At 38.5% G+C, this 26,306-nt stretch overlaps 1 non-coding gene and 3 gene segments (V, D, J or C); 1 reads left to right on the top strand and 3 right to left on the bottom strand.

The window, feature by feature from the left end:
• Positions 1 to 513: 513 nt before the first annotated feature.
• Positions 514 to 1,052, bottom strand: LOC123943605. The segment is given in 2 exon segments: positions 514 to 848; positions 971 to 1,052. Coding segments are annotated over 2 exon segments (381 nt in total).
• An 11,309-nt stretch (positions 1,053 to 12,361) lies between these two features.
• LOC123943604 lies at positions 12,362 to 12,897 on the bottom strand. The segment is given in 2 exon segments: positions 12,362 to 12,687; positions 12,835 to 12,897. Coding segments are annotated over 2 exon segments (378 nt in total).
• A 10,176-nt stretch (positions 12,898 to 23,073) lies between these two features.
• Positions 23,074 to 23,181, top strand: LOC123945343. The gene has a single exon (XR_006819185.1). It is a non-coding gene; the product is annotated as a U6 spliceosomal RNA (small nuclear RNA).
• Positions 23,182 to 25,526: 2,345 nt separating this feature from the next.
• LOC123943603 lies at positions 25,527 to 26,064 on the bottom strand. The segment is given in 2 exon segments: positions 25,527 to 25,861; positions 25,983 to 26,064. Coding segments are annotated over 2 exon segments (381 nt in total).
• Positions 26,065 to 26,306: the final 242 nt, after the last annotated feature.

Here is a 26,306-nt window from a genome sequence, read left to right as displayed (position 1 = left end):
TGGCCGAGGTTCCTGGTCTCTCTTTTCCTTGCTCGGGTACGTGTGTTTCTCCTCCTTTCTTCCCTTCCCTTCTTTCTCTGCTAAAACCTGGTTTGAAGCTGAAGCTCTCCCATCACCTCTCCTGCCATACTTTGTCAGGAAGACACTGGGCAGAGGCCACTTTTCAGGCACACTGTGTGTCTCTAAAAGTGTCATAGACACAGCAACACCCACCAGGGTGCCATGAACAACTTGTGGGGCTGGACATTCACTGCAAGGATGAGCAAGAGACCACTTCATTGTTATGTGATTTTACCTTGAAATTACTTATGCTCTGGCTGAGGAAATCTTGGCATGAAACTGGTCTCGGTGTTGCTAAGAAACAGCTGGGATTGGGGAATGTTACTTGTGGTTCCTATGCTCTAGTCATTTGTATGATTTTTGTATCAACCAGAGACTGACGGACAAACAACAGATTGTGCTGGAACCAGAGCGGATCAGGCAGAGAAGTTCAGCATCCAGGCCCTGTTCTGCTCAGAGTTTGTGCTCAGCTCCCCCTGCAGTCCCTGTCACTGTGTCACTCAGGGCACAGTAGTACACAGCTGAATCCGATGCTTGCACTGAACCTTTCTCCAAGTGGAAGGATTTGGAATCTCTGTTGTAGGTGGCTTCAAATCCTTTGTTGCTTCCCTTCTCCTTGTCCCTCGAGGCTTTCAGGAGGAGCTCTATTCCTTCTCCTGGATACTGGACATACCAGAAAAGAGTGGGGTAAGTTGTTGTTGTAAAAGTACAGTTGATAGTCAGGGAAGCCTCTTCTGAGAGGGTCACTTGGCTCTCCATCTGAGTCACTGAGTCTCCATGGGTTTGTCCTGAGGGAAAATAAAAGAGACCTCTGTCACCTTATGTATAAAGCTTTTGGAGAAATTACAGTTAAACCTTTTGCTGACACAATGGAAGAAAGAATCCAAATTTTAAGAGGCATTTTACTTGCCAAGCATCAAGAGTACCACGGTCACGAAGACTGGAGAACAGTTCATCTTTGGAGTGTCACCTAAATAATGTTCTTCATTCTTACCATGGAGAAGGTTGGAGTGACAGAAATGATCAGTGGACGCCCACATTTCACTCAGGAAATGTGATTCTGTTAGGAAGCTGCACCCCCTGGTGGACAGGGACTGAAATGTGTGCATGTTAGCCAGAATCCTCCCCAAGTCAGCCATCTGTTACATTCCTGACTTCATGAGGCACATGTCAGTCAGTCTTCAGGTGGCTCTTGGAAGTCTGAACAACAGCAATCCTGACCTCTCAGGTCTATTTTGTTCTTATTACCCTACCTGATATGGAAGTTCTTTAACACACACCCCAGGGAATTTCTGTAGCTGAGAAGACACCCATTTTCTTGAGCATTTAGAACATTTTTTTAAAAAATATTTTCATATATCCATTCAGAGCCAGCCAATAATCCAATAGAATGTCATAAAAGGGATTTAACTTGAAATCAAAGGAAGTAATAAGAAGTCACGTCATTATTCTTCACTTTTCAGACCTGCACCCCACATGTGGAACAAGGATTGTCATTCATTACACGCTCACTATATATTTGCTAAATTAAACAAAAATAATGAATGAGCAGGTTTTGATTGAGGAATCACTATTACTAGAATACAATATTTCCTCAGTCCTAAATCATACCAATTGTAAGGGATGCAATATTTTTAATCAAGATTTTTAGGAGGAAAAAACCTCACATTATCTTGGCAATATTCAAATATCCCTGCATTTCAAAATCATTTGAAAAGTGAAAAATATTAACCCTAGCCAGAAAAAAACCATAATCACAGTTATCCAATCCCTAAAGAAATTATTAAGGTAGGAATACCTTATTCCACCATTTCAATGATTCTAATATAACATAACTAGTATACGTGAATTAAGCAACAAGTATTAATATACTTAGTGGATATCTAGCCTCGAGGATGCTTTTCACTGCTGTTGTGTGTATCATTATGTTGCCATACTTTAATCAAATAATTTTCTTCCATAGGTTAGGGAACGTTGAAGATGTGGATTTGCATCAAATGCCTGTAGTATGATGTAGGATTCCCTTCTTCCCAGCTTTTCAAATTTTTAAAGACATCACAGCTTATATTCACACAGTAGCTGATAGTAAAACCAATGTCCCAGTGATTTAAAATGACACATATTATGATCCCACCACCAACTCCAGGGCTCATATTTTGGAGGTTTGAGACCCACAAGTTTATAAGTTTTTAAACTTTTTAAAAACTCTCCACCATGGTTTTGTCATAGCCAGTGTCACACCGGTTTGTGAGATTTCATTTATGACAACTGCCCTCTAGCCAAGATGGTCATCAGATATCGGGGAAGAAGGTCTAGAGTCTGCATGGGAAAATGTCCCTGTGACTAAACAAATTTTTAAAAACTGGTCTTTTTCTACAATACACCAAAGACAAAAACAAGCGCTCCTTTAGCTACCATTTTGTGATCATTTATTTTTTAAAACTAAACAAAATGCAAACACTTCTAAGATTATCAGAATAAAGTTTTGGGGAGGGATACATCTTTGGTAAAGCCCTATAACATTTATCTCCAAACACGTAGAGGAAGCTTAGCTTGGGCTGTTTCCTGGAGGTGAAAACATGCCTCCTTCCCACAATATCCACAAAACTGCCTCTCTCCTCTGTTTTAGATCATAGAGGAGGCACATTTCCACAGGGCTTCTTCCCACCTAGCCACATGGAAGCCATGACCACCTTCAGAAGCCTGGAGAGCAACATGTTTGAGTTCTACCAGGAGATGGAAAATGTCTTCTTCTTCTTCATTGTAAGGGATCGGCTTTGTGAGGGGAGACTGACAGGGTGAGGGAAGAATTGCTGAGTATGTGCTGTTGTGGCACCAGAATAGGAAACAGGGGTTTCCTGGTGTAGCAAGTGTGTGGATCATGTCATAATTTTCATGTCCCAGTGAGAGTCCCACTACCCTACATCCTTTTGCATTCAACAACCCTTAACTTGGAAACAATTATATCTGAAAATGAATGAGTAAAATTTTATATTGAAATGAGGATTGATGGTTTAACTATGCTGTGTTCAATCATTGCATCTGTGATGAATATGGGTGGGTGGCACTTACTTAAAAATACTCCATGTGGGGTGCCTGGGTGGCTCAGTGGGTTAAAGCCTCTGCCTTTAACTCAGGTCTTGAACTCAGGTCCTGGGATTGAGCCCCACATCAGACTCTCTTCTCAGCAAGGAGCCTCCTTCCTCCCACCCATCTGCCTGCTTCTGCCTACTTGTGATCTCTGTCAAATAAATAAACAAAATCTTTTAAAAAATACTCCATGTAATGGATTATGAAAACAACATATGACTGAGAATCATGTTTCCTCACATTACATATGCTGCTCTTTCACCCAAGGTAGAAATGAATCACATTGTGATAAGAAGGCAAAGTGTTTAGACATTCACTGTAGCTCTTTCAAGGTACCTATTGTTATTCCAGTGTTCCTCCTCACTACTCATGTCTGTTCAGATGTCTATGTTGAGGCTAAAAGTAGAAAAGTCCAATCATTCTTTGCTGAAGAGTTCAGGTTGAAGCCCTCAGACAATAGACCTGTCACCAAGGTCTTCTCCTTACTGTTCAGTTTCCACAGCTCAGCTCTGTTCAGAAAGGCCAAAATAGACACCAGAGTTTGGTCATTAGGTTATCAAGCCTTTGAACTTGTGTTTTTCCCTTGCCTTAGCTGAACCACAATAAGCTTTCATGTTTGTATTTTCAGTTCCAAAGGGAATATACTCTAGGTGACCCTATACACTTCCACAGAACTTTTGATCATATAATAATTGATTGTAATAGAACTTTCCCTGTGATGTATGTTAAAAGTAAGGCTGTGCCCTAATGATATTCCTCCACATCATAGCAAACAGCAAAGATCCATTGCCTATCATTGTCTGTCTCTTGATAGAATAGCCAAGGCTTAACATCCTTGCCTCAACATGACTGTAGCCTCAGCTAAATTGGTTGAACCATCTTCAGAAATTGCATTGTATATGTCTGCATGAAACACGATGGAACCACATAACGTACACATTGGCCTCCTCTCTAAGAGATAGACTATAACTATCTAAAAATGCCCAGCTAGCTGAGTAAATGAGAAATATTATTAATTTCTCCTCCTATCATTCAAATTTAATATATTTCTCAAAGAAAAGAATCTCATGGTTGTGCTTCTGCCATTCAAGGAGTGCTCATGTGCTGGACAGATATTTTGGACATCCCACATCAAATTCCGAATTAATAGATTTTTTAAAAATAATTTTATGTTAAACATTGAAGAAGACAATATCAGCCTGGTCATGAAATTAGTACTCTAGACCGATTTATAAAACCCAGTCGCTTAGCAGAAGCAATGCTAATTCTAGTAGCTGAACTAGTGGATATCTCTCAGGCATGCCATTAAAAAAAAATTATGTAGTCAGTGTTAGGCAATATGTTTTCAATGTAGGACACAGCTTCCAAATACTATAAAGATAATGAAGTTTCTTAACGTTTTAACTTTCCCTAACCCTCTCATGCATTCTATTAGAAAGGGACAGAAAATACATGAATTTTTTAATGTCTTCATGCTACTCAAAATATTCTTTGCCATAAAGACAAAGTCTCACAATACAAAGGACCCTGTAAAGCAGGAAAACATGAGGAGGTTATTGTACAAGTGTACCTTTCTTATCAAGGTTCTTATGCAAGAGCCTCTTATAGAACATAAAGACAAGTCCATGGAAAAGTTTAACAATTGCATCTTAGATGTAGAAAATTTGGCCCCAATTTTGTAAAGAATCACTAAAAATAAATTATTTGTTTGATCCATGAGAACAAGATATATCAAAGTCAGGATAGCATCCTGGTAGAGGCAAATGATCTCCAGCGAACACTTAACTAAAATCTGCCAGAGACAACACATTGCAGTAGGGGCACACTGGATGCAACTTTAAATGAACACTGGTGGGGAAACGTTTCTAGGAAAGCAGATGATGGGGCTCTTCATTCCTCTCTTGAAGCTGATAAAATCCCATAAAATTGGAAACGTGGAATATGGTCTGGAAATCTGTCCCAAGGAAGTATTTGAGTATCTCTAAAAGGATCTTACACAATTTCATTCCCTTCATCATCTATGTGTATGTAATAATAATAGTATTTTATTTACTGCATGGGTTGAAGCCCTCTACCATCAGAAAATAACACCAATCACAAATGTTAAAAATCAACTGGATTTGGGGGTACTTGGCTTGCTCAGTCACTTAAGTGTCTACATTTGTCTTAGGTCATGATCTCAGTGTCCTAGAATTGAGCCCTTCATTGGGCTCTCTCCTCAGTGGGGAAGCTACTTCTCCTTTTCCCTCTGCTGCTCCTCCTGTTTGTGCTCTCTCTCTCACTCTCTTTCTTGCTCTCTCTCTCCTCTCTGTCAAATAAATAAATAAATAAATAAATAAATAAATAAATAAATAAAATCTTTTAAAAAGTAATCAACTGAATTTTGTGTTTACTACCAGTACTATTTCAATTAATCTCTATGTAATGGAAAAAATTTCTCTGGGACAGTCTGGTAAGGTTAGCCCTCACAGAGAAACTTTGCTTTTCCTATCACCCTCATCCCCAATCCTCTCTTATTATGGAAACAAAAAATAGAATATGAAAACTGAAATGAGTTACTGCAGCAGATACCCTTGGACTACTGTGGCCTAGTACATGTTAGTTTTAGCCACATCCTTTCTTCATGAAGTCCTGCACTGTCTTACCATAAATTATTCCCTGTAGCCCACATAACTCAGAATGTCCCAACCCAACCCTTCACAAACTGACTAGATAAATAAACTCTTGACACTTTTCCTTCCATCCCAGGCACTGATTACTCTCCTGGCCTTTCATTTATTCAGCTCTAAACAAAATCTCAGAGAAAGACTGAGATTGAGACGTGTGAAATAACCTTGTTAGGCACTTTTTATTACCAGTTCCGCAGATAAACTACCAGAAATGGAACCTTGGTTACGTATGTACCAACTAGTATGGCATCATGCAGTCTTCATTGACAGGAATGGGAAATGTTGCTCATATTAGAGAAATCTTCTTTCTTTCTTTCTTTTTTTCTTTCTTTCTTTCTTCCTTCTTTTCTTTTCTTTCTTTCTTTCTTCCTTCTTTTCTTTTTTCTTTCTTTCTTTCTTTCTTTTTCTTTTTTTAGTAGGCTTCACGCCCAGTGTAGAACCCAACACAAGGTTTGAACTCACCACCCTGAGATCAAGACCTAAGCTGAGATCAAGAGTCACAGGCCTAAATGACAACTTCCAAGATGCCCCTCGTGTTAGAGATCTTAAACTGAGGTTTCAAGAGAATCAGCAGAAGCAGACAGTTCATGAAATTGAGTGCTGACCCAAGAAATGTGAAACAAACATTTACAGCACAAAGCAGTTAGCTCCATCCAAGGCCATTAAATGAGATAGCAGATATTTGGCAACACTGATAATCATAATCTTTTGTAGATTGTTTTGTTTCTTTGTCCTTTTAAGAATATATTCCCATTTTAATAATACTTACATATTTCTGAATTACCTGATTTTGTTCTTTTACTAATAAAATAACTTGAGTATTGCCTTTTTCGAGACAATACCCATCCTAATGCTATAGTTCATCTTAATAAGCCATTGGTAGTGCACAAAAGTAAAACATTATCGGACATGTTATTTTGTGCCAAAGCCTAGAAAAGCCAAATAATAATCAGACCCCAATTAGAATGACTAAAGGAAATTTTGATCAATAAAATTTGTCTTAAAATGTTAGAAAAATTTAGAATAGAGTTGGTATAATGAGACTTATACAACAAACATGTCTCAATCTGAATATGTGATATCTCATATGGAGCATTGGTCAATACTCCATTGAACCACTCTGTTATTGATTGCTACAGTGTTTCTTTTCTAGAACTATAAATCAAATCTTTAAAGCCACCCAAACACTTGAAATGATAACTTATTTCTATAAAATAACATAAAGTTTCAAAAAATCAGGACTAGGAAACACTTGAGAGTGGCACCAGGGGTGAAGATCATATCTTTGCCCAAGGCATGTGCTTCCTATCCTTAAGACACAGAGTGATTAGGTATTGTGCTCCATTCATAGGACATGTTTAAAGGAGAAAAATATGAAAGAACAAGCAAGATGTATAAAAAGTTATGGATGGGAGAGAGTATGATTATAAAGTTATAGAACAAGGGATTTGTGTGGAGCAATGAAGTTGTTCTCTATCATGATTATATCATGGTTATATGAATCTATACTAGATATTAAAATTCAATATTCACAGATATAACTGTACATGAAAATAGTCCATTTTTATATATAGTTTCCTTAACAAACATTTCAAACACTGAGAAAATAAAACAACTAATGTGGTTTCTATTTTCATGACTCAACTCTGCCTAATATATATATATATACATATATATATATATGTTATTTCTCATTTTGGAAAAGAAAACATCAACCATGCCTCAGTGATAAGCAAAATGGTAACAACAACAGCAACAAAAATCAGGTGAAAAATGGAGGAAAAAAAACAAAAATGATTAAAAAATGATTAAGTTAAGGATCCTCAGATGGGTAGATAATCCTGGATAATATGGGTCCAAACTAAATCACATGTACACTTTTAAGAGAGAAGCTGAGGGAGGCTTGATGACAGGAAAAAAGAGAAATCAGTGAAACCATGGAAGCAGAGATTGGGTGGTGTGGTCACAAGCCAAAAAATCCCAGCAGCCAAAAGAGCCAAAGAGGCAATGAACAGTTTCTCCCCAGAGCTTCTGGAGTGGGTACAGATCTGCTGACATCATGATATCAGCCCTGTGAAAATAATTTCAACTTCTGGCCTTCAGAACAATGGTAGAAAGAATTTCTGTCACTTTAAGCCAACAGGTCTGTGATAAATTGCCCAGAGATGGTAGGAAACAAATCCGCTAACCATGATAAAATCTTAAAGTCTGAATGTGTCTGTATCTAAGCTATGTATTGACTCTGCACACTCTGACTAAGCATTTTCTTTTCTTCTGTTGAATACATTCTCACCTAAGTATGATAAAGCAGTTAAGCTAACAATAACTGTACCCACTTTCTCAATCAACTTGTTTAAGAAGAAATAAAACAGTAGAATATAAGGCGTGCTTCCCTCTGACTCCTTTATCAGGCTTGGAGGAAATGGACCTATCAACAGTCACCTTGCTTCTAATAGACAGGAGCTAGTTGTGTTATCAAATAATCAAAGCTGGTTGAGGTGTTGGGCTACAGTACTGACCTTTCTTATTCAGATATTTTAAAAATTTTATTTATATATTTGACGGAGAAAGAAAGATAGCAAGAGAGTGAATACAAGCAGGGGAGTAGGAGAGGCAGAAGCAGGTATCCCGCTGAGCGTGGAGCCTGATGCAGGGCTGGGAGGGGTTATGGGGGGGTTGTGGGGGTGTGTTGGGAGGGTTCCATACTTGACTTGATCCCAGGACCATGGGATCATGACCTGAGGTGAAGGCAGATGCTTAACAACTGAGCCACATAGGTTCCCTTCTTATTCAGATAGTTTAAACCCAGTTAAACCTAATGACTTTCCCTAGAAGAACAAACCAGGTAGCTCATAACTGTCAACCATAACTCAGCTAAGAGAGATCACTCTCATCATACCAAATCACCAGTTAAATCCATCTATAGGAAAAATACGAGGTATCTAGAGAATAGTCTACCCCTGAGAAGGGGTGGGAGAATTAGGGAATCAATTATTTATGCAAATTCTTTCCTTACATTAATTTAATCTTCAGGACTAAAAAATTACTTTTTAAAAACTGAAGAAGTACTATTTAATTCAGTCAAAACATGAAAATAAGACAGGAAAATTTGTAACAAATTATATCTACAATAAATATTAATCTCAATATCTTCTGCAGTCCACTAGCAAGACGTGAGTAACGTGCATGATAAATGTGTATGAAATTTTTCCCACATATACCAGGAAGAAATACTTTAATGATAAGTAACAATAAAAATGAATTGCCTAGAATTTAGCTTATTTACCTTAAAACAATTGAGCTTTATTGAGAAAGACATAGATTAATAGAAGGAAATACTATGTACTTTAATAACCAAATACAGACTTTTAGGATTTTATTAATCACAAGTTAACTTATAAATTCATAAACTTAATATATAAATTTAATTTAATCTCAAAGACTAAACAAAAAATTTAAATATATAGCAGAATTCGACTTTTCTTTCTTTCTTTAATAAATATCTACTGATGATCGATTATGTAAAAAAAGTTTGCATTAATCACCACTGCTATTCAACACAGTACTAGAAGTTTTAGCCTCAGCAATCAGACAACCAAAAGATATTAAAGGCATCCAAATAAGCAAAGAAGAAGTCAAACTAGCACTCTTTGCAGATGATATGATATTTTATGCGGAAAACCCAAAAGATTTTACTCCAAAACTGCTAGAACTTGTACAGGAATTCAATAAAGTGTCAAGATATAAAATCAATGCACAGAAATTGTTACATTTCTATACACCAATAACAAGACAGAAGATAGAGAGATTAAGGAGTCAATTAACAATAGCACCCAAAACCATAAGATACCTAGGGAAAAAACCTAACCAAAGATGCAAAGAATATGCACTAAGAAAAGTATAAATTACTCATGAGAGAAATTAGGGAAGACACAAAGAAATGGAAAAACGTTCCATGCTCATAGATTTGAAGAACAATTATTGTTAAAATGTCTATGCTACCTAAAGCAATCTACACATTTAATGCAATCCCTATCAAAATACCATCCATTTTTTTCAAAGGAATGGAACAAATAATCCTAAAATTTATATGGAACCAGAAAAGACCAAATAGCCAGAGGTATATTGAAAAAGAAAACCAAAGTTGGTGGCATCACAATTCCAGATGTCAACACTATTACAAAGCTGTCATCATCAAGACAGTATGGTACTGGCACAAAAACAGACACATAGATCAATGGAACAGAATAGAAAGCCCAGAAATAGACCCTCAACTCTATGGTCAACTAATCTTTGACAAAGCATGAAAGCATATCCAATGGAAAAAAGACAGTCACTTCAACAAATGATGTTGGGAAAATTGGACAGCCACATGCAGAAAAATGAAACTGGAGCATTTCCTTACACCACACACAAAAAAAGGCTCAAAATGGATGAAGGACCTCAATGTGAGAAAGGAATCCACCAAAATCCTTGAGAAGAACACAGGCAGTGACCTCTTCGACCTCAGCCACAGCAACTTCTTCATAGGAATATCCCCAAAGGCAAGGGAAGCAAGGCAAAAATGAACATTGAGACTTCATCAGAAGATCAAAAGCTTTTGCACAACAAAGGAAACAGTTAACAAAACCAAAAGACAACCTGCAGAATGGGAGAAGATATTTGCAAACGACATATCAGATAAAGGGCTGGTATCCAAAATCTATAAAGAACTTATCAAACTCAACACCCAAAGAACAAATAATCCAATCAAGAAATGGGCAGAAGATGTGAACAGACATTTCTGCAAAGAAGACATCCAGATGGCTAACAGACACATGAAAAAGTGCTCCACATCACTCAGCATCAGGGAAATACAAATCAAAAGCACAATTAGATACCACCTCACACCAGTCAGAATGGCTAAAATTAACAAGTCAGGAAATGGCAGGTGCTGGCAAGGATACAGAGAAAGGGGAACCCTCCTACACTGTTGGTGGGAATGGATGCTGGTGCAACCACTCTGGAAAACAGCATGGAGGTTCCTCAAAAAGTTGAAAATAGAGGTACCTTACAACCCAGAAATTGCACTACTGGGTATTTAGCCTAAAGATATAAATGTAGTGATCCAAGGGGCATGTGCACCCAAATTTTATAGTAGCAATGTCCACAATAGGCAAACTATGGAAAGAACCTAGATGTCCACCAACAGATGAATGGATAAAGAAGAGGTGGGATACACACACACACACACACACACACACACACACACACACACACACAATGGAATACTATGCAGCCATCAAAAGAAATGAAGTCTTGCCATTTGCAACCACATGAATGGAACTAGAGGGTATTACACTGAGCAAAATAAGTCAATCAGAGAAAGGCAATTATCATATGATCTCCCTGATATAAGGAAGTTGAGAAGCAATGTGGGGGGTTTAGGGAATAGGAAAGGAATAAATGAAACAAGATGGGATCGGGAGGGAGACAAACCATAAGAGACTCTTAATCTCACAAAACAAACTGAGGGTTGCTGGGGGAAGGGGAGTAGGGAGAGGGTGGTAGGGTTACGGACATTGGGGAAGGTATATGCTATGGTGAGTGCTGTGAAGTGTGTAAACCTGGCAACTCACAGACCGTACCCCTGGGGATAATAATACATTACATGGTAATAAAAAAAAAAAAAGTTCATGCTATATAAGATACAACTTTTACTTCTAAATTATGAGTGTAAATGTGAACACATACTAACAAAATTTAAAAGGAGTCTAATCCTCAACTCATATTCTTGAAGAAATCACTTCTTTTAATTTCCTTCAAAAATACAAACAATATGTACCATTGATGGGCTCTAAAGAAAATTCCAACTCACATTTTCTCAATAAGAAAATAATCAGAATGCATAGAAAGGGCTGTCAAATTTTACCAGAAATATAGAAGAAGAAGAAAATTTAAAATAGAATTGTGAATTCTGAAAATCTCTCACAGAGCTTTTAAAAAGCAGGTGTTGGAGGAGGAGACTCAAAATGGAGAATACTCAATTCATGATATAACATTAAGTGAAAAAAATCAGATCCTACTTACATTAGATTTTAAAAGACAGCAAGCAAACATAAGTAATAAATTATCTGGGTACAGAATTATCAATTTCACTATTTATATTTTACATATTTTCTGTATTTACCATGTAATGTTTTATAACAAGGAAAAAGTAACATTTGTAACAGCTGAAAGACAAGAAATAAAACTTTATCCATAATAGGATGTGCTAATGTATTAAAAATTATTTGTATGACAGGGTTCTGAATAGCAAATGTAAAGTCATCTTTAAAACCCAGATTTCACAATAAAACATTATTAACTGACTTCAAGAATCCATTAAACATCAGTCATCTAACAAAATATTCTAACTCTGTCCAGGTCATCATTATCTTACTTTTCCTCTTATATGCTTTTAATGTCTAATACGTTAGCTTCCACTTGTGGATAAACAGCAGCACAAAAGCTATCCTTGAAGGTCTATGTCAAAAGACAGGGGACTGTCCCAGTTCCAGGTTTCAGTGCAGGCAGCAGGTGCCTGGGAAGCAATGTGTGCTTACTGCGCAGAAGTACACAGCTGAGTCTTCAGGTTGGGTGTCTCTGATGTGCAGGGAGAAACATTTGGCAGTCCTATTCAATAAAACAGTGAGTCTTTGGTCTTCTTTTGTGGCCATGGTTGAACGAATGTATGTAAGGAGCTGGGGACCTTTTCCAAGTTCTTGCTTATACCAGGGGAAGTAACTTGAGGCACTGTCTGAATAACTGCAGTTGATAACAGAGGTGCTTCCCTCCTGGACACTCAGGGTAGAAGGATGCTGCTCCACATTCTCTCCTTGGCTGAACCCTGTGCAGAAAGAAAAGGTCAGAGAAAGGAGAAAAGATTCCAGGTTATTGTGCTTCAGAATGCTCTTTTTCTACACTAAGTGGACGAAACCTGAGTAAAGCCAGTCTTGACTTCTAAAAAATATCCACTAATATAATCTGAACTCACAGTTCAGCTGCAGCCATGAGAACGTGATTAAAGCTCCCATGGATGTCTTCATGGTTCCTCCCAGTTAAGCTCAGGTTCAGAATTGCAACCTCCAGCTAGCTCAGCTCCTTTTCTTATCAGGCTATGCCTTCTTTCCTCTAACAGAGTAACTTCCCACATTGTCTACCAGCCAATAAGAAAAAGCCTCTGCTGCTGCCCTGGTCTAGTCCATCAGATGCACTAAGATGAACCCTCCAGGAGTTCTGCATCAGCACAGGTGCACTGCCATCTTGTGGTCACATCTCTACGGAACTCACTGGGGAAATGCTCTTCTCTTAGCCTGGGCCTCTCTGAGGGACTCACAAGCATCAAGGCAGCAATCAGTAAAGCAAATTCATCAAATTTTAATCAGGAATGGATCTGGATTTGTCAAATGTCTTTTCAGTACCTATTGAGATACCATCCCAAATTGCTTATCAGCTTCTTGTCAATCGCTTTAATATTAGTGATAAATTGTCACAACAAAATATAAAGAAAATGTAATTTTCCCATTTTGCAAATAATGAAACATAGCTCCAAAGTATCAAGAAATTTGTGGCAGAGCTAATAGTTTAGAACACGGAGCAGGATGATATCAAAAGCCTGTTCTCAGCTTTTGCCACCATTAATTTTCAGAGAAATTTTTCGTTCATTGGATCTGTGACAGGAGTGGGTAGGTGGCACTTACATAACAATTCTGTACATAATGGATGATGAAAACAATGTAAGGTTGAGAATCATGTATTCTCACCCTCTATATGCTGTTCTCTCACCTAAGGTAAAAATAAATCATGTTATGATAGGAAGGCAACTGTTTACAAAGAAATGGGAAAAGGTTCCATGCTCATAGATTGGAAGAACAAATATTGTGAAAACATCTACACTTCCCAGAGCAAGCTATACATTCAATGCAATCCCTAACAAAATAGCATCAACATTTTCATAGAGCTGGAATAAACAATCCTAAAATTTGTATGGCACCAGGAAAGACCTGTAATAGCCAAAGAAAAGTTGAACAAGAAAACCAAAACTGGGGGAATCAAAATTCATGACCTCAAGCTCTATTACAAAGTTGTTATCATCAAGACAGTATGATACTGGCACAAAAACAGACACATAGATCAATGGAACAGAATACAGACCCAGAAATGGACCCTCAACTCGATGGTCAACTAATCTTTGACAAAGCAGGAAAGAACATCCAATGGAAAAAAGAGAGTCTTTCAACAAATAGTGTTGGGAAAATTGGACAGCCACACACAGAAGAATGAGACTGGACAATTTCCTTACATGACACACAAAAATAGACACGACATGAATGAAAAACCTAAATGTGAGTCAGGAATCCATCAAAATCCTTGAGGAGAACACAGGCAGCAATCTCTTTGACCTCGGCCCAGAAAATTCTGACTAGACAAGTCTCTAAAGGCAAGGGAAGCAAGGGCAAAAATGAACTATTGGGACTTCATCAAGATGAAAAGCTTTTGCACAGTGAAGGAAATGGTCAACAAAACCAAAAGGCAACCTACAGAATGGGGGTAGATCTTTGCAAATGACATATCAACTAAAGGGTTAGTATTCAAAATCTATAAATAAATTATGGAACACAACACCCAAAAACATATAATCCAGTCAAGAAATGGACAGAAGACATGAACAGAAATTTCTCCAAAGAAGAGATACAAATGGCCAACAGACACTGAAAACAATGCTCACCATCACTCAGCATCAGGGAAATACAAATCAAAACCACAATGAGATAGCATCTCACACCAGACAGAATGGCTAAAATTAACAAGTCAGGAAATGACAGATGTTGGCAAAGATGCGCAGAAAAGGGAACCCTCCTACACTGCTGGTAGGAATGCAAGCTGGTGCTGCCACTCTGGAAAACAGAGGTTCCTCAAATAGTTGAAAATAGAGCTACCCTATGACCTAGAAATTGCACCAGTAGGTATTTAACCCAAAGATACAAATGTAGTGATCCAAAAGGGCACCTGCACCCGAATGTTTATAGCAGCAATGTCCACAATAGGCAAACTATAGAAAGAGTATAGATGTCCATCAACAGATGAATGGATAATGAAGCGGTGGTGCATATGTGCAATGGAATACTATGCAGCCATCAAAAATCAAATCTTGCATTTGTGATGAGGTGGATGGAACTTTTCAGGTTTTTATCCCTTTAGAGGTACATTACCACTTTAATGGTAAAATATTATGTGTTTCTGATTATTCTGATTTTGTTCTCTTACTAATAAAACAACTTGAATGGGTATGGACTTTATTTGACATAATACCCACCCTATTGCTTAGCTCAGCTCTGCACAGACATTGCGAATGCTACAAGTGTAAGAATTTTTGGATATGTTATTTCATATCAACTCCTGGAAAAGCCAAATAATAATCATACTCTAATTGGTATGGCTAGAATGAACCTTCACTAATGAAATTACTCTCAAAATGTGAGAAAGTATCTATTGATAAAAATTTAGAATGGAGTTTGTATACAGAACTTGTATACAGAACATGACTCCACTTGACTATATGAGATGATCCAAACTTCAACACAAATTCTGCATTATCAATTGCCAAAGATATTCTGTAGAACTATAAATCAACTGTCTAAAGGAATTCAAACACTTGAAATGATGAACTATTCCTATGAAAATAACTTCAAAGTTCAAAACCTCAGGGGTAGAAGCACTGAGACAGGTGACAGGGATGAGGTCATACCTGGCCCTGTGGCATGTGCTTCCTCCCACCAAGACACACAGTACTCAAAAGATTATGGGTTGTATGCTCCCATCATTCTGCCATTTTTAAAAACACAAAATAAGAATAGACCAATGTTTGCAAGGAGTGGGGAATATGGAAGTGTGAGATGGTGTTAGACTAGCTCAAGGGAGTTTTGGGTGTCATGATCTTGTATCTGTGTCATGATCTTATATCATTACATGATCTATACAATGTACTAAAATTCAAAATTCATAGAACTGCACATCAAAAATAGTCAATTTTTCCTAATAATTATTTTAAAATAAAAAATTCAAACACTGAGATCAAAATGGCAAAATAGAAATTTTCTACCATCTCCACCCCTCCCCCAAACTACTGATTTTCAATGTCATACATTAAACTAAAAAGAGTACCAATGAAAAAGTCCAGCAGAGAACACATAGCACACTGTAGAACAACAACAACAAAAAATATGATTTTGACAGATTAAGGATGGCACGAAGAACAATTTCACTATTCTTCCTCACCCCTGCGCATGGCACAGCTTCCAACCAAGAGGAACTTTCCAGCCTGCATTTCCCCACAGAGGGACGTGAGAATATGTGAGTGAACACATGCCCCTCCAGGTCTGGAGGATGCTCCTAAAGAGGAACCTCTTTCTAGCCCCATCCAGAATACTTGAGCTGTACTGTTCACTGGGGAGTGGGGTCCTCCTAGCAGAACAGCACCCAGGGCTCTTGGAGGACATGGACCCTACACACCATGGCACGGCCTCCATTGGTAATCTGGCCGTGACCCACTAGAGATGGTCTGCCTGCAGACCCTCACAAATGGTCCATGAGCACACACAATACTCAGTCCCTCACCCACACATCATCTCACCCTGTGGCCTCCCACCAGTGCCCACAGGATGGCAACTGCAGTGAGCTTTTTAAGCGGCTAGTGAGCATGCGCAGAGAGCAGCCCCACTCTCCCGGATTGGGAGAAATCGCAAAAATTCAGTCAGCAACATCCTAGAGAAAGGAAACAAAAGGGAGACTCTCAGCACCCAGTCTGGCTTCACAGGATCAAGGGAAGGCCTAAAACCTTGTACTACCTTGTCCCAGGATGTAGGAAACAAATATACCAAACATGATGAAGGTTTAAACCTGAATGTTTCTGGATCTGAGACTCGGTGCACACTGAGTATTTTAATACTTGTTTTCTTCCACTGCATCAATTCTCACCTCAGTATGATCAAGCATTCAAACCTATAGGAACTGCACCCTCTCTCTTGCTTCTAATTGATTTTAGAGGAAACATGAATAATATAGAAGCATGCTTCCTTCTGATTCCATTATCAGGTTTGGAGGAAAGTCACCGATCAGGAGTCGTCTTCCTTCTACTGCACAGGAGCTGGGGGTATAAGGAGGGGAAGAATCAAGCCCATCGATGTGTTGGGCTACAGTGTTATCCTTCTTTGGTCAAATGTCATAAACTGAATTTAATCTGGGGACTTCCCCAGGAAGAGAAAGCCAGTAATGAAATACCTAGCAACCATAACTCAGCTACGAGGAACCACTGTCACTCTATTATATCCATCCTAACAATTATAACATCCACCCTAACAATTATATCCATCATTCTTTAGGAAGACTTGGAGGGACCTGAGCAGGGGTGGGAGAATGAGGGAATTAAATATTTACTCTATTTGTTTCTTTCCATTGATTTCTCTGCACTAGAGAATTTTTTTTTAAATAAACGTCGTGGTTCATAATGTTATATCAGTCAAACATGAATGTGGAGGGAGGTTGGTAGCACGTCATCTCTACATTAGCCATTAGTCCAAATACCTTTGTGCAATCTACTAATAATAGTAAGGTAGCTGACACATGCACACAAAAGTTTTCCCATATACCTCAGAAAGAAAGGTTTTCATTATGATAACAAAAAAATTAGAACTTCAAGAATAAATTGAATAATCTAACAGCAGAGCTTAATTAAGAAAGAGAGACATAAAAATGGAATGGAACAGTATGTTCTCAAACAATCAAATAACCACATATATACTTTAAGGACTTTTATTTTTCACAAATCAATTTATAAATATAATTCAAACAGAAACCTTAAATTAAAATCATGAGTCAGTAACAGAATTAACCCTTCTTTTTTCTCTAGCATCTACTGATAATCAATCATGTAGAAAAGATTGTGCTAGGCACTGCAAATATAGCACTGAATGAATATAAAATTCTGTCTTCTAAATCCTCTTAGAGAATTATTGTGACCAATATGGACAGAATTTGTAAACGAGAATATTTTTCTGAGATTGATCTGAAGCTCACTTTGTCAAATTTTCTTAATTTCCCTCAAACACACAAATAATACACGCCACCCATGAACTCTAATGGAAATCTCATAATACAATTTCTGAACAAGAAAGTGATGAAGACACATGAAATGGCTGTGATATTTTGCCCCAAATAAAGGGGAACAAAGTGAAAATGCAACTGTAAATAATTAAAATATCTCACAGAGCTACTGTAAAACACAGATTAAATGAAAAAAAAAAATTAAAACAAAGGAGATGATTGAGGTAATGACTTGAGGAAGTGGGGAATACTCAAATCAAAACACATGAGGTGAAAAAATCATGATTCTGATTATTTTTGAGACTAAAAGCAATATTAGCAATATTATATGATTACAGAATATGACATTTATATTTGCATCTTAAATCCTTCTATATTTAGCATGTAATGTCTTAGAATTAGAAAAATCATAATCGCTACATTTGAAAAACAATATTTAAGTGACCATCAATAATAAGAACTGTGAAACTGGTACTAAAGAGCTACTTAGGGCGCCTGGGTGGCTCAGTGGGTTAAAGCCTCTGCCTTCAGCTCAGGTCATGATCCCAGGGTCCTGGGATTGAGCCCCGCATCGGGCTCTCTGCTTAGCAGGGAGCCTGCTTCCCCCTCTTTCTGCCTGTCTCTCTGCCTATTTGTGATCTCTCTCTCTCTGCCAAATAAATAAAATCTTTAAAAAAAATAAATAAAGAGTTACTTATAGGGCAGGGGTCTGAATAGCAAATGTAGAGTTCCTCAATGCCTGAATTTCAAAATAAAACATTACTAACTCCATTCAAGAATCCATTAAGCACTAGTCATCCAACAAAGTGTTCTAACCCTTTTTGAGTTATTGCCATCATAATAGTTATATAATTTGTTTTTAATGTCTAAAATATTAGCTTTGGGGTAACTGGAAGATGGCATTAGGTGGGCATGTGATGTGATGGGAACTGGGTGTTACATGCAACGGATGAATCACTGAACACTACATTTGAAACAAGTAACGTCCTATGCGATAGCTAACTGAATTTAAATTTTAGAAAATAATAAAATATTAGATTCCATGTACAGACAAACAATAGGACAAAGCCTATTCTTGAAGGTCTGTGTAAAAGGACAAGGGGCTGCCCCACTCTCCGGTTTGAGTGGAAGCAGCAGGTGCCTGGGAAGCAATACGTGCTTGCTGCGCAGAAGTACACAGCTGAGTCTTCAGGCTGGGTGTCTCTGATGTGCAGGGAGAGATGTTTGGCTGTCCTATTCAAGAAACAGTGAGTCTTTGGTCTTCTTTTGTGGCCATGCTTGAACGACTGTCTATAAGGAGGTGGGGACCTTTTCCAAGTTCTTGCTTATACCAGGGGAAGTAGGTCTGAGTTACTGCCTGAATAACTGCAGTTGGTAACAGAGCTGCTTCCCTCCTGGACACTCAGGGTAGAAGGATGTTGCTCCACATTCTCTCCCTGGCTGAACCCTGTGCAGAAAGAAAAGGTCAGAGAAAGGAGAAAAGATTCCAGGTTATTGTGCTTCAGAATGCTCTTTTTCTACACTAAGTGGAGGAAACCTGAGTAAAGCCAGGCTTGACTTCTGAAGAATATCCCCTAATATACTCTGTTGCCATAAACACTCAACTCAGTTCAGCTGCAACCACAAGAACATGATTAAGCTCCCATTGATGTCTTCATGGTTCCTCCCAGTTAAGCTCAAGTTCAGAATTGCAGCCTCCAGCCACCTCATCTCCTTTTCTTATCAGGCTGTCCCTTCTTTCCTCTAACAGAGTAACTTCCCACATTGTCTACCTTCCAATAAGAAAAGACTCTGCTGCTACCATAGTCTAGCCCATCAGATGCACTAAGATGAACCCTCCACGTGTTCTGCATCAGCACAGGTGCACTACCGCCTTGTGGTCACATCTCTGTGAACTCGCTGGGGAAATGCTCTTCTCTTAGCCTGTGTCTCTGAGGGACTCACATGCATCAAGGCAGCTATCTGTCAAGCAAATTATATCTTAGATCAGAGAAGAAGGGCTCAGTAAGAATGTGGAAATCAAGGTTTACCCACCTGCACAGTACTGAGTCACTATTAGTAAGTTGGAAAGAGGTAGATGCTATTGCTATTTATTCAGTGATGGTCCTGGTGTATATGTGTGAAATCAGGAAGGAATTATGATTTACTTCCTTTCTGTTCTAACAAATCCACTGTCCTCAATTGTCTATTACAGAGAAAACCCTTCTGTAAAAGGAAAATGTAACCAAAGATTACAGTAGGAGAGAGAAGATCAATTGATATTTCAAATACCTCTAATCTCAGCTCAGCTCCTCCTGGATGATGTTGCCTGACCTTGTTTTTTCAAAAGGGTTGACAGTACCAACAGTCAAAATGGGGACTATCCCTTCAGTTAAGATGACTATGACAAAAAGTAAAGGACCAAATCTAAATGATAAGGGAGCAGGGATAACTTCCAACTGTTATTCCTATTTCAACTGTAGGAAACTTTTTGACCTAATGTTGTGCTAATATTTATATAGAGAAATCTGACAGTAGATTTAGTAGAATATCAGTAGAAATCCTGAGAAAACATCAAGCTGCAAACTCAGAAAATGTGACCACATGTAAGTTTATTCTTGAGGTGATTTCTTTTTCTCAAATCAAAATACACAGCATGTCATCCAATGCAATTACTGACTCACAACCTAAGGAGAATTTTCTCTAAAGTATTATCCATCCATCCTGTCATGCTTCCCATTTCCTGGTCAACACTACCCACATTCCATACTCCATTATATTTCTCCTAAACTCCACTACAGTGTTCTTGCCTCAGAACTCATTAATAAAGTTCTCTAATCCTGTGAGTTTCCAGAATTATCTTTCTCTTCCAAAACCTCTTTCTCATTTATATGAATTTTTTGGAATTTTCTGATGACCTCTGTGAGAAAAAATCCAGGAATCCATAAGTATTGTGTGTGCTGGAGGATGTACCAACAGAAAACTGGTCCTAAAGAACTGATCAAGAGAAATGGTTTCTGGGATACTAAGACTACCTCATTTCCCAAAATGGAAGCCCCTTTCCTGTGATTCCTACTCACGGAGCCTCTGAAATGACAAAGAATACAACTCATCTCCTTCTACTTATTCTACCCTGAAAGATTTAAAGACAGCTATCAGAACATCAACTCATTATATTAATATATGTGTATATATGAAACGTGCTTTTATGTATGGAGAACTTCTTGGTTTTGAGAATCTTCCATTCTTTCACACATTCTCCATAAAGTAATTCCATAAAGTAATTCCACACTTCCCTGGGTAAATTTCCCTCTTCTCCAACATAGATTATTTAGGTCAATATTTGCACTTTTTAGGTGTGACTATTAGAACTGAATGTATTGGTGTGAATATGATCCTTCTTTGTAATAACACTTTTCCACTTATCAACTATTGCACAGATAAGGCGATCCCTTATGCAAAATTTGCAACTCCTTGATTATTTCATAGACTATTGTTTTAGTATGATCCTAGTGTTGGCCTAGAAAAACCTTCATCTACCATCTTCTTGGACTGCCAGCTGCAAAAGTCTTCCAATTCCAGTGATCTTTTTTGCAGACAATGTGTGAGTTATGTCTGTAATATAATATATATATGTTCAATAATATTTTATTCAATAATAATATATTCAATATATTTATTCAATAATTTATTCAATAATAATATAATATAATATATGTTCAATAATATTTTGAGCAACAATATAAGCTCAATAAATATTTACTAAACTGATTTGAAAACTCCAACAACTAACACACATTATTGCTGACTTTGAGCCAAATGTTTCTAAACTTCCTTAGCCAATTCTTTTGCTGAATCTAACTGCAAAATGGCAAATTACTTATGTGGTCACTCTAGAATTCAATAAATAATTTCAGCACAAATGTTCAGGGATTAGGAAGTGTTTGATGAAGGATAACTCTTATCCAGAGTGGTATTTTCTTCGAGTGAGTTTCTCCCTCTAAGCCTGCACCTGTGCCACTTCCTGTCTGGGATGGCAATTGCCCCCTTAGGCCCCACTGCAGGGAGATGCATCAACAAGAGCCCTGAGATTTGGGTATACCTCCCTCCATCACTCCCCTCACTGTGGGCTCCCTCAGTGCACAGAAATACACTGCAGAGTCCTCCAGCTGTGAAGCTGGGATGACAAGGTGGATGAAATTTCTTGCCTTCTGAAAATTCACGGAGTAGCGACCTTCGGTGGCATTTTGCTGGTTATAAGAATCCTGACGAATAAGGAGAATCATTGCCCCACTGTTGGGCTGCTTGTACCACAAGAGACTATAACTTTGTTCATTGGTGTTATATGTGCATCCCAGAGTGACAGTCCCCTTCTCCTGCACTAACATTGCTGGTTGGGCTTGAGTTACCTTCTGGGCAATACTGGATCCTGAGGGGAAAAAAACACACAGAATCAGAGACTTCTGGAATACGTGATGTGGCACAAAGAACTTCTGTTTTACACACTGTCATCCCTCCTTCCCAAGGTACCTATAAGATCCTGCCTATCTCTCTTGATTTTAAGTCATAGAGGAGACACATTCGCACAGGGACCATCCTTACCTAGCCACATGGAAGCCATGACCACCTTGAGAAGGTTGGAGAGCAACATGTTTGAGTTCTCCCACTTCTCCCACTAGAAGGAAAATGTCTTCTTCCTCTTCAACTTCAGGGCTCAGCACTGTGAGAAGAACCTGACAGGGTGAGGGAAGGATTGATGGTTTTGTGCTGCTGTGGCCCCAGAAGGGGAAACAGGGGTTTCCTGGTATAGCAAGTTGTGTGGGTCCTGTCATAATTCTCTGTGTTTTAGCTGAGAGTCTCACTACCCCACATCCTTTTGCATTAGGCAACTTTTTCTTATTTAAATTAAGTTAGCGAACACATAGTACATCACTAGTTTCAGATATAGAGGTCAATAATTCATCAGTTGCATACAGCACCCAGTGGGCATTAAGTAACTTTAACTAAAAACATTGCAATGGAAAATAAACATGAGTAAAATTTATATTGAAATGAGTATTGTGGATCAATGGTTTAGCGAACTGTAATATGTTTATTCATTGCATCTGTGATAAAAGTGGGTGGATGGCACTTACTGAAAATTTTATAGGTAGGACTCACTTTGGCAGCCCATATCCTAAAATTAGAATGATACAGAGAAAAATCAGCATTACCCTTGTGCAAGAATGACATGCAAATTCCAGAAGCATTCCAAAATTTTTAAAAACTGCTTGTAATTATGTAAACAACATAAAATGTAAGAATTATGAAAAAAGTGTGTAAGAGTCATGTATGTTCACACTGTGTGATTTATTTAAGGTCGGAATAAATCACACTATGATAAGAAGGCAAAGCGTTTAGACGAATCACTGTAGCTCTTTCAATGTACCTATTGTTATGCCAGTGTTCCCCCTCACTACCTATGTCTGTTCAGATGCCTATTTTGGAGCCAAAAGCAGAAATATGTGATCATTCTCTGCTGAAGTTTTCAGGCTGTAGCCCTCAGACGACAGATCCACTCACCAAGGTCTCCTTCTCATTGTTTTGTCTCCACAGCTCAGCTCAGCTCTGTTCAGAAAGGCCACAATGGACACCAAGTTTTGGTCATAAGTTATCAGTCCTTTGAAATTATGTGTTTCCCTTACCTCAACTGAACCACAGTAAGCTTCCAAGCGTCATATGCTCAGTTCTGAGACCCAAGGTGACCACTCCATCTACTTGTATTCTTCCTTCTGCCCCAATACCCTCAACACACACGTGTGCACACACATGCGTGTGCCAACATGGGCAAAGCCATCTTCCTCCATTTTCTAAAAATATGTGGTGCCTCTTTTCCCCAACCGTTTCTGGAGGGCACAGCACACACTGAGGTGCTTCTACACCAGGTCTGTGTTCCTTCTTATTTAGTCTGTCATGCATGTTCCCCTCTGTCCATATACAGCTCATTTTCTAAAATTATGATGGCACTGTCTGCTGATAGGTTCTTTCCTGTTTCTCTTTCTGTTTTCAGCTTTCTGCCCTTTAGGATACCTTTGCTAAAGTTCTAAAAGCATATTAGAGACCCTTGGGTGGCTCATTCAGTTAAGCTTCTAAGTTCAGTTCAGATCATGATCTCAGTGTCCTAGGATCCAGCCCCCTGTTGGGCTCACTGCTCAGTGGGAAGTGTACTTCTCCCTCCCCCTTCTTCTCCCTTTGCTTGTGCTCATGCACTCTCTCCCTCAAATAAAGAAATAATTTATTTCAAAAAAAGACTGTTAGAGAAATCAAGGGGTAAACATGTATTATTAATCTACCATGGGTTTTTTTTTTTTAGAGATTTCAATTTTAAGTAATCTCTACCCAAAATGGGCTCAAACTTACAACCTGGAGAACCAGAATTCCAGCTCAAACCAGAGTCAGCCAGGCACCCCTAGTCTACTGTGTTTCTCAGAAGTCTAAGAAAACTCTTTTTATATATCCTTTGAATACTTTAAAGTACCTATTCACATGTATTTATATTTACACAGGTTTGAAAATAAAATTTTCATTTTAAACCAATGAAATAAAAATTAACTAACCAAGAAAATTTAACAAATATGTAAGGGAATATATTAATATTCTGATCATAGCTCATCATAAACTCTGCACATAAGGAGATAGTAATTAAAGAAGATTGAAATAATACTGGCAAAATCATGCACTGTAAAATAGACATTGAGTTTTCTATTATTTTTTGTACAGCTTCACTTACTCCTATACATTTTCCCAATCCCATGATTTGTGGCTCTCTCTGAGAGGTTGCAAAACAGGAGTTAGAGAAATCAATAGGATTTCCCTCCCAGCGTCGCCTATCTATTTATATCATTAGGAAACCTCAGTGCCAGAGCATTTTTTCCCACCATATTTCCTGGGCCTGAAAGCTATCTCCCTTGAGTTCTTACTGTCAGAAAGCCAACTGATCTATTTAACTGGCCAGGACATAAGCCACTTCCTCCATTCTGTTTCTGCCCCCAAGCCTTCATGTATCATCCTGAGTCTATCACCTGATTTACTAGAAAAAAAAAAAAAAAAGCAGGGTAGAGGTCCCTGACCTCTCTTTTCCTCGGTCAGGTACATGTGTTCCTGCTCCTTTCTTCCCTTCCTTTCTTTCTTTACTAAAACCTGGTTTGGGCAGATGGTCTCCATCACCTCTCCTGCCATAATCTGTCAGGAAGACATTAGACATCACCACCTTCTCAGGCACACCGTGTGTCTCTAAAAGTGTCATAGACACAGAAACACCTACCAGGATGCCATGAACAACTTGTGGGGCTGGATGTTCACTGCCAGGATGACCACAAGACCACTTCATTGTTATGTGATTCTACTTTGAAATTACTTACACTCTGGCTGAGGAACTCTTGGCATCAAACTGTTTTTAATGTCACTAAAGAATACCTGGGACTGGGGAATGTTATTCTGGTTCCTATGCTCTTGTTCTTTGTATGATTTTGTATCAACCAGACACTGAGGGACAAACAACCACAGACTGTGCTGGAACCAGAATGGATCAGGCAGAGACGCTCAGCTTCCAGACCCCTGTTCTGCTCAGAGTTTGCGCTCAGCTCCCCATGCAGTCCCCGTCACTGTGTCACTCAGGGCACAGTAGTACACAGCTGAATCTGAGGCTTGCACTGAGCGTTTCTCCAAGTGGAAGGATTTGGATTTGCTGTCATAGGTGGCTTCAAATTCTTTGTTGCTTCCTTTCTCCTTGTCCTTCAAGGCTTTCAGGAGGAGCTCTAGACCTTCTCCTGGATACTGGACATACCAGAAAAGGACAGGGTACCCTGATGCTGAATAAGTACAATTCACAGTCAGGAAAGCATTTTCCGAGAGGGTCACTTGTCCTTCCGTCTGAGTCACTGAGTCTCCACGGGTTTGTCCTGAGGAAAAAGAAAAGAGACCTGTGTCACCTTTGGCATGAAGCTCTTGGATAAATTACAGTTAAACTTTTTACTGATACAAAAGAAAAAAAATCCAAATTTTAAGAAGGATTTTACTTACCAAGCATTAAGAGTACCACAGTCACAAAGCCAGGAGAACACTTCATCTCTGGAGTGTCACCTAAATAATGTTCTTCATTCTTACCATGAAGCAAGTTTGGAATGACAGAGAAATCATCAGTGAAGCCCATATTTCACACAGGAAATGTGATTGTGGTAGGAAGCTGCACCCCCTGGTGGACAGGGGCTGAAATGGGTGCTTATTGGCCAGAATCCTTAAACACTGAAAAACCAGACCAGAGTATTCATGCAATTGCTACTCTAGACCTCTTTACAAAATCTAGTCCCTTGAGAAGCATCATTAAATCAAGTAGCTGAACTAATG

The sequence above is a fragment of the Meles meles genome, chromosome 6 (genome assembly GCF_922984935.1).
Source record: "Meles meles chromosome 6, mMelMel3.1 paternal haplotype, whole genome shotgun sequence".
Taxonomy (NCBI): Eukaryota; Metazoa; Chordata; class Mammalia; order Carnivora; family Mustelidae; genus Meles; species Meles meles.
Note: the sequence above shows the minus strand (reverse complement) of the source record. Positions and strands in the feature narration are given on the sequence as shown.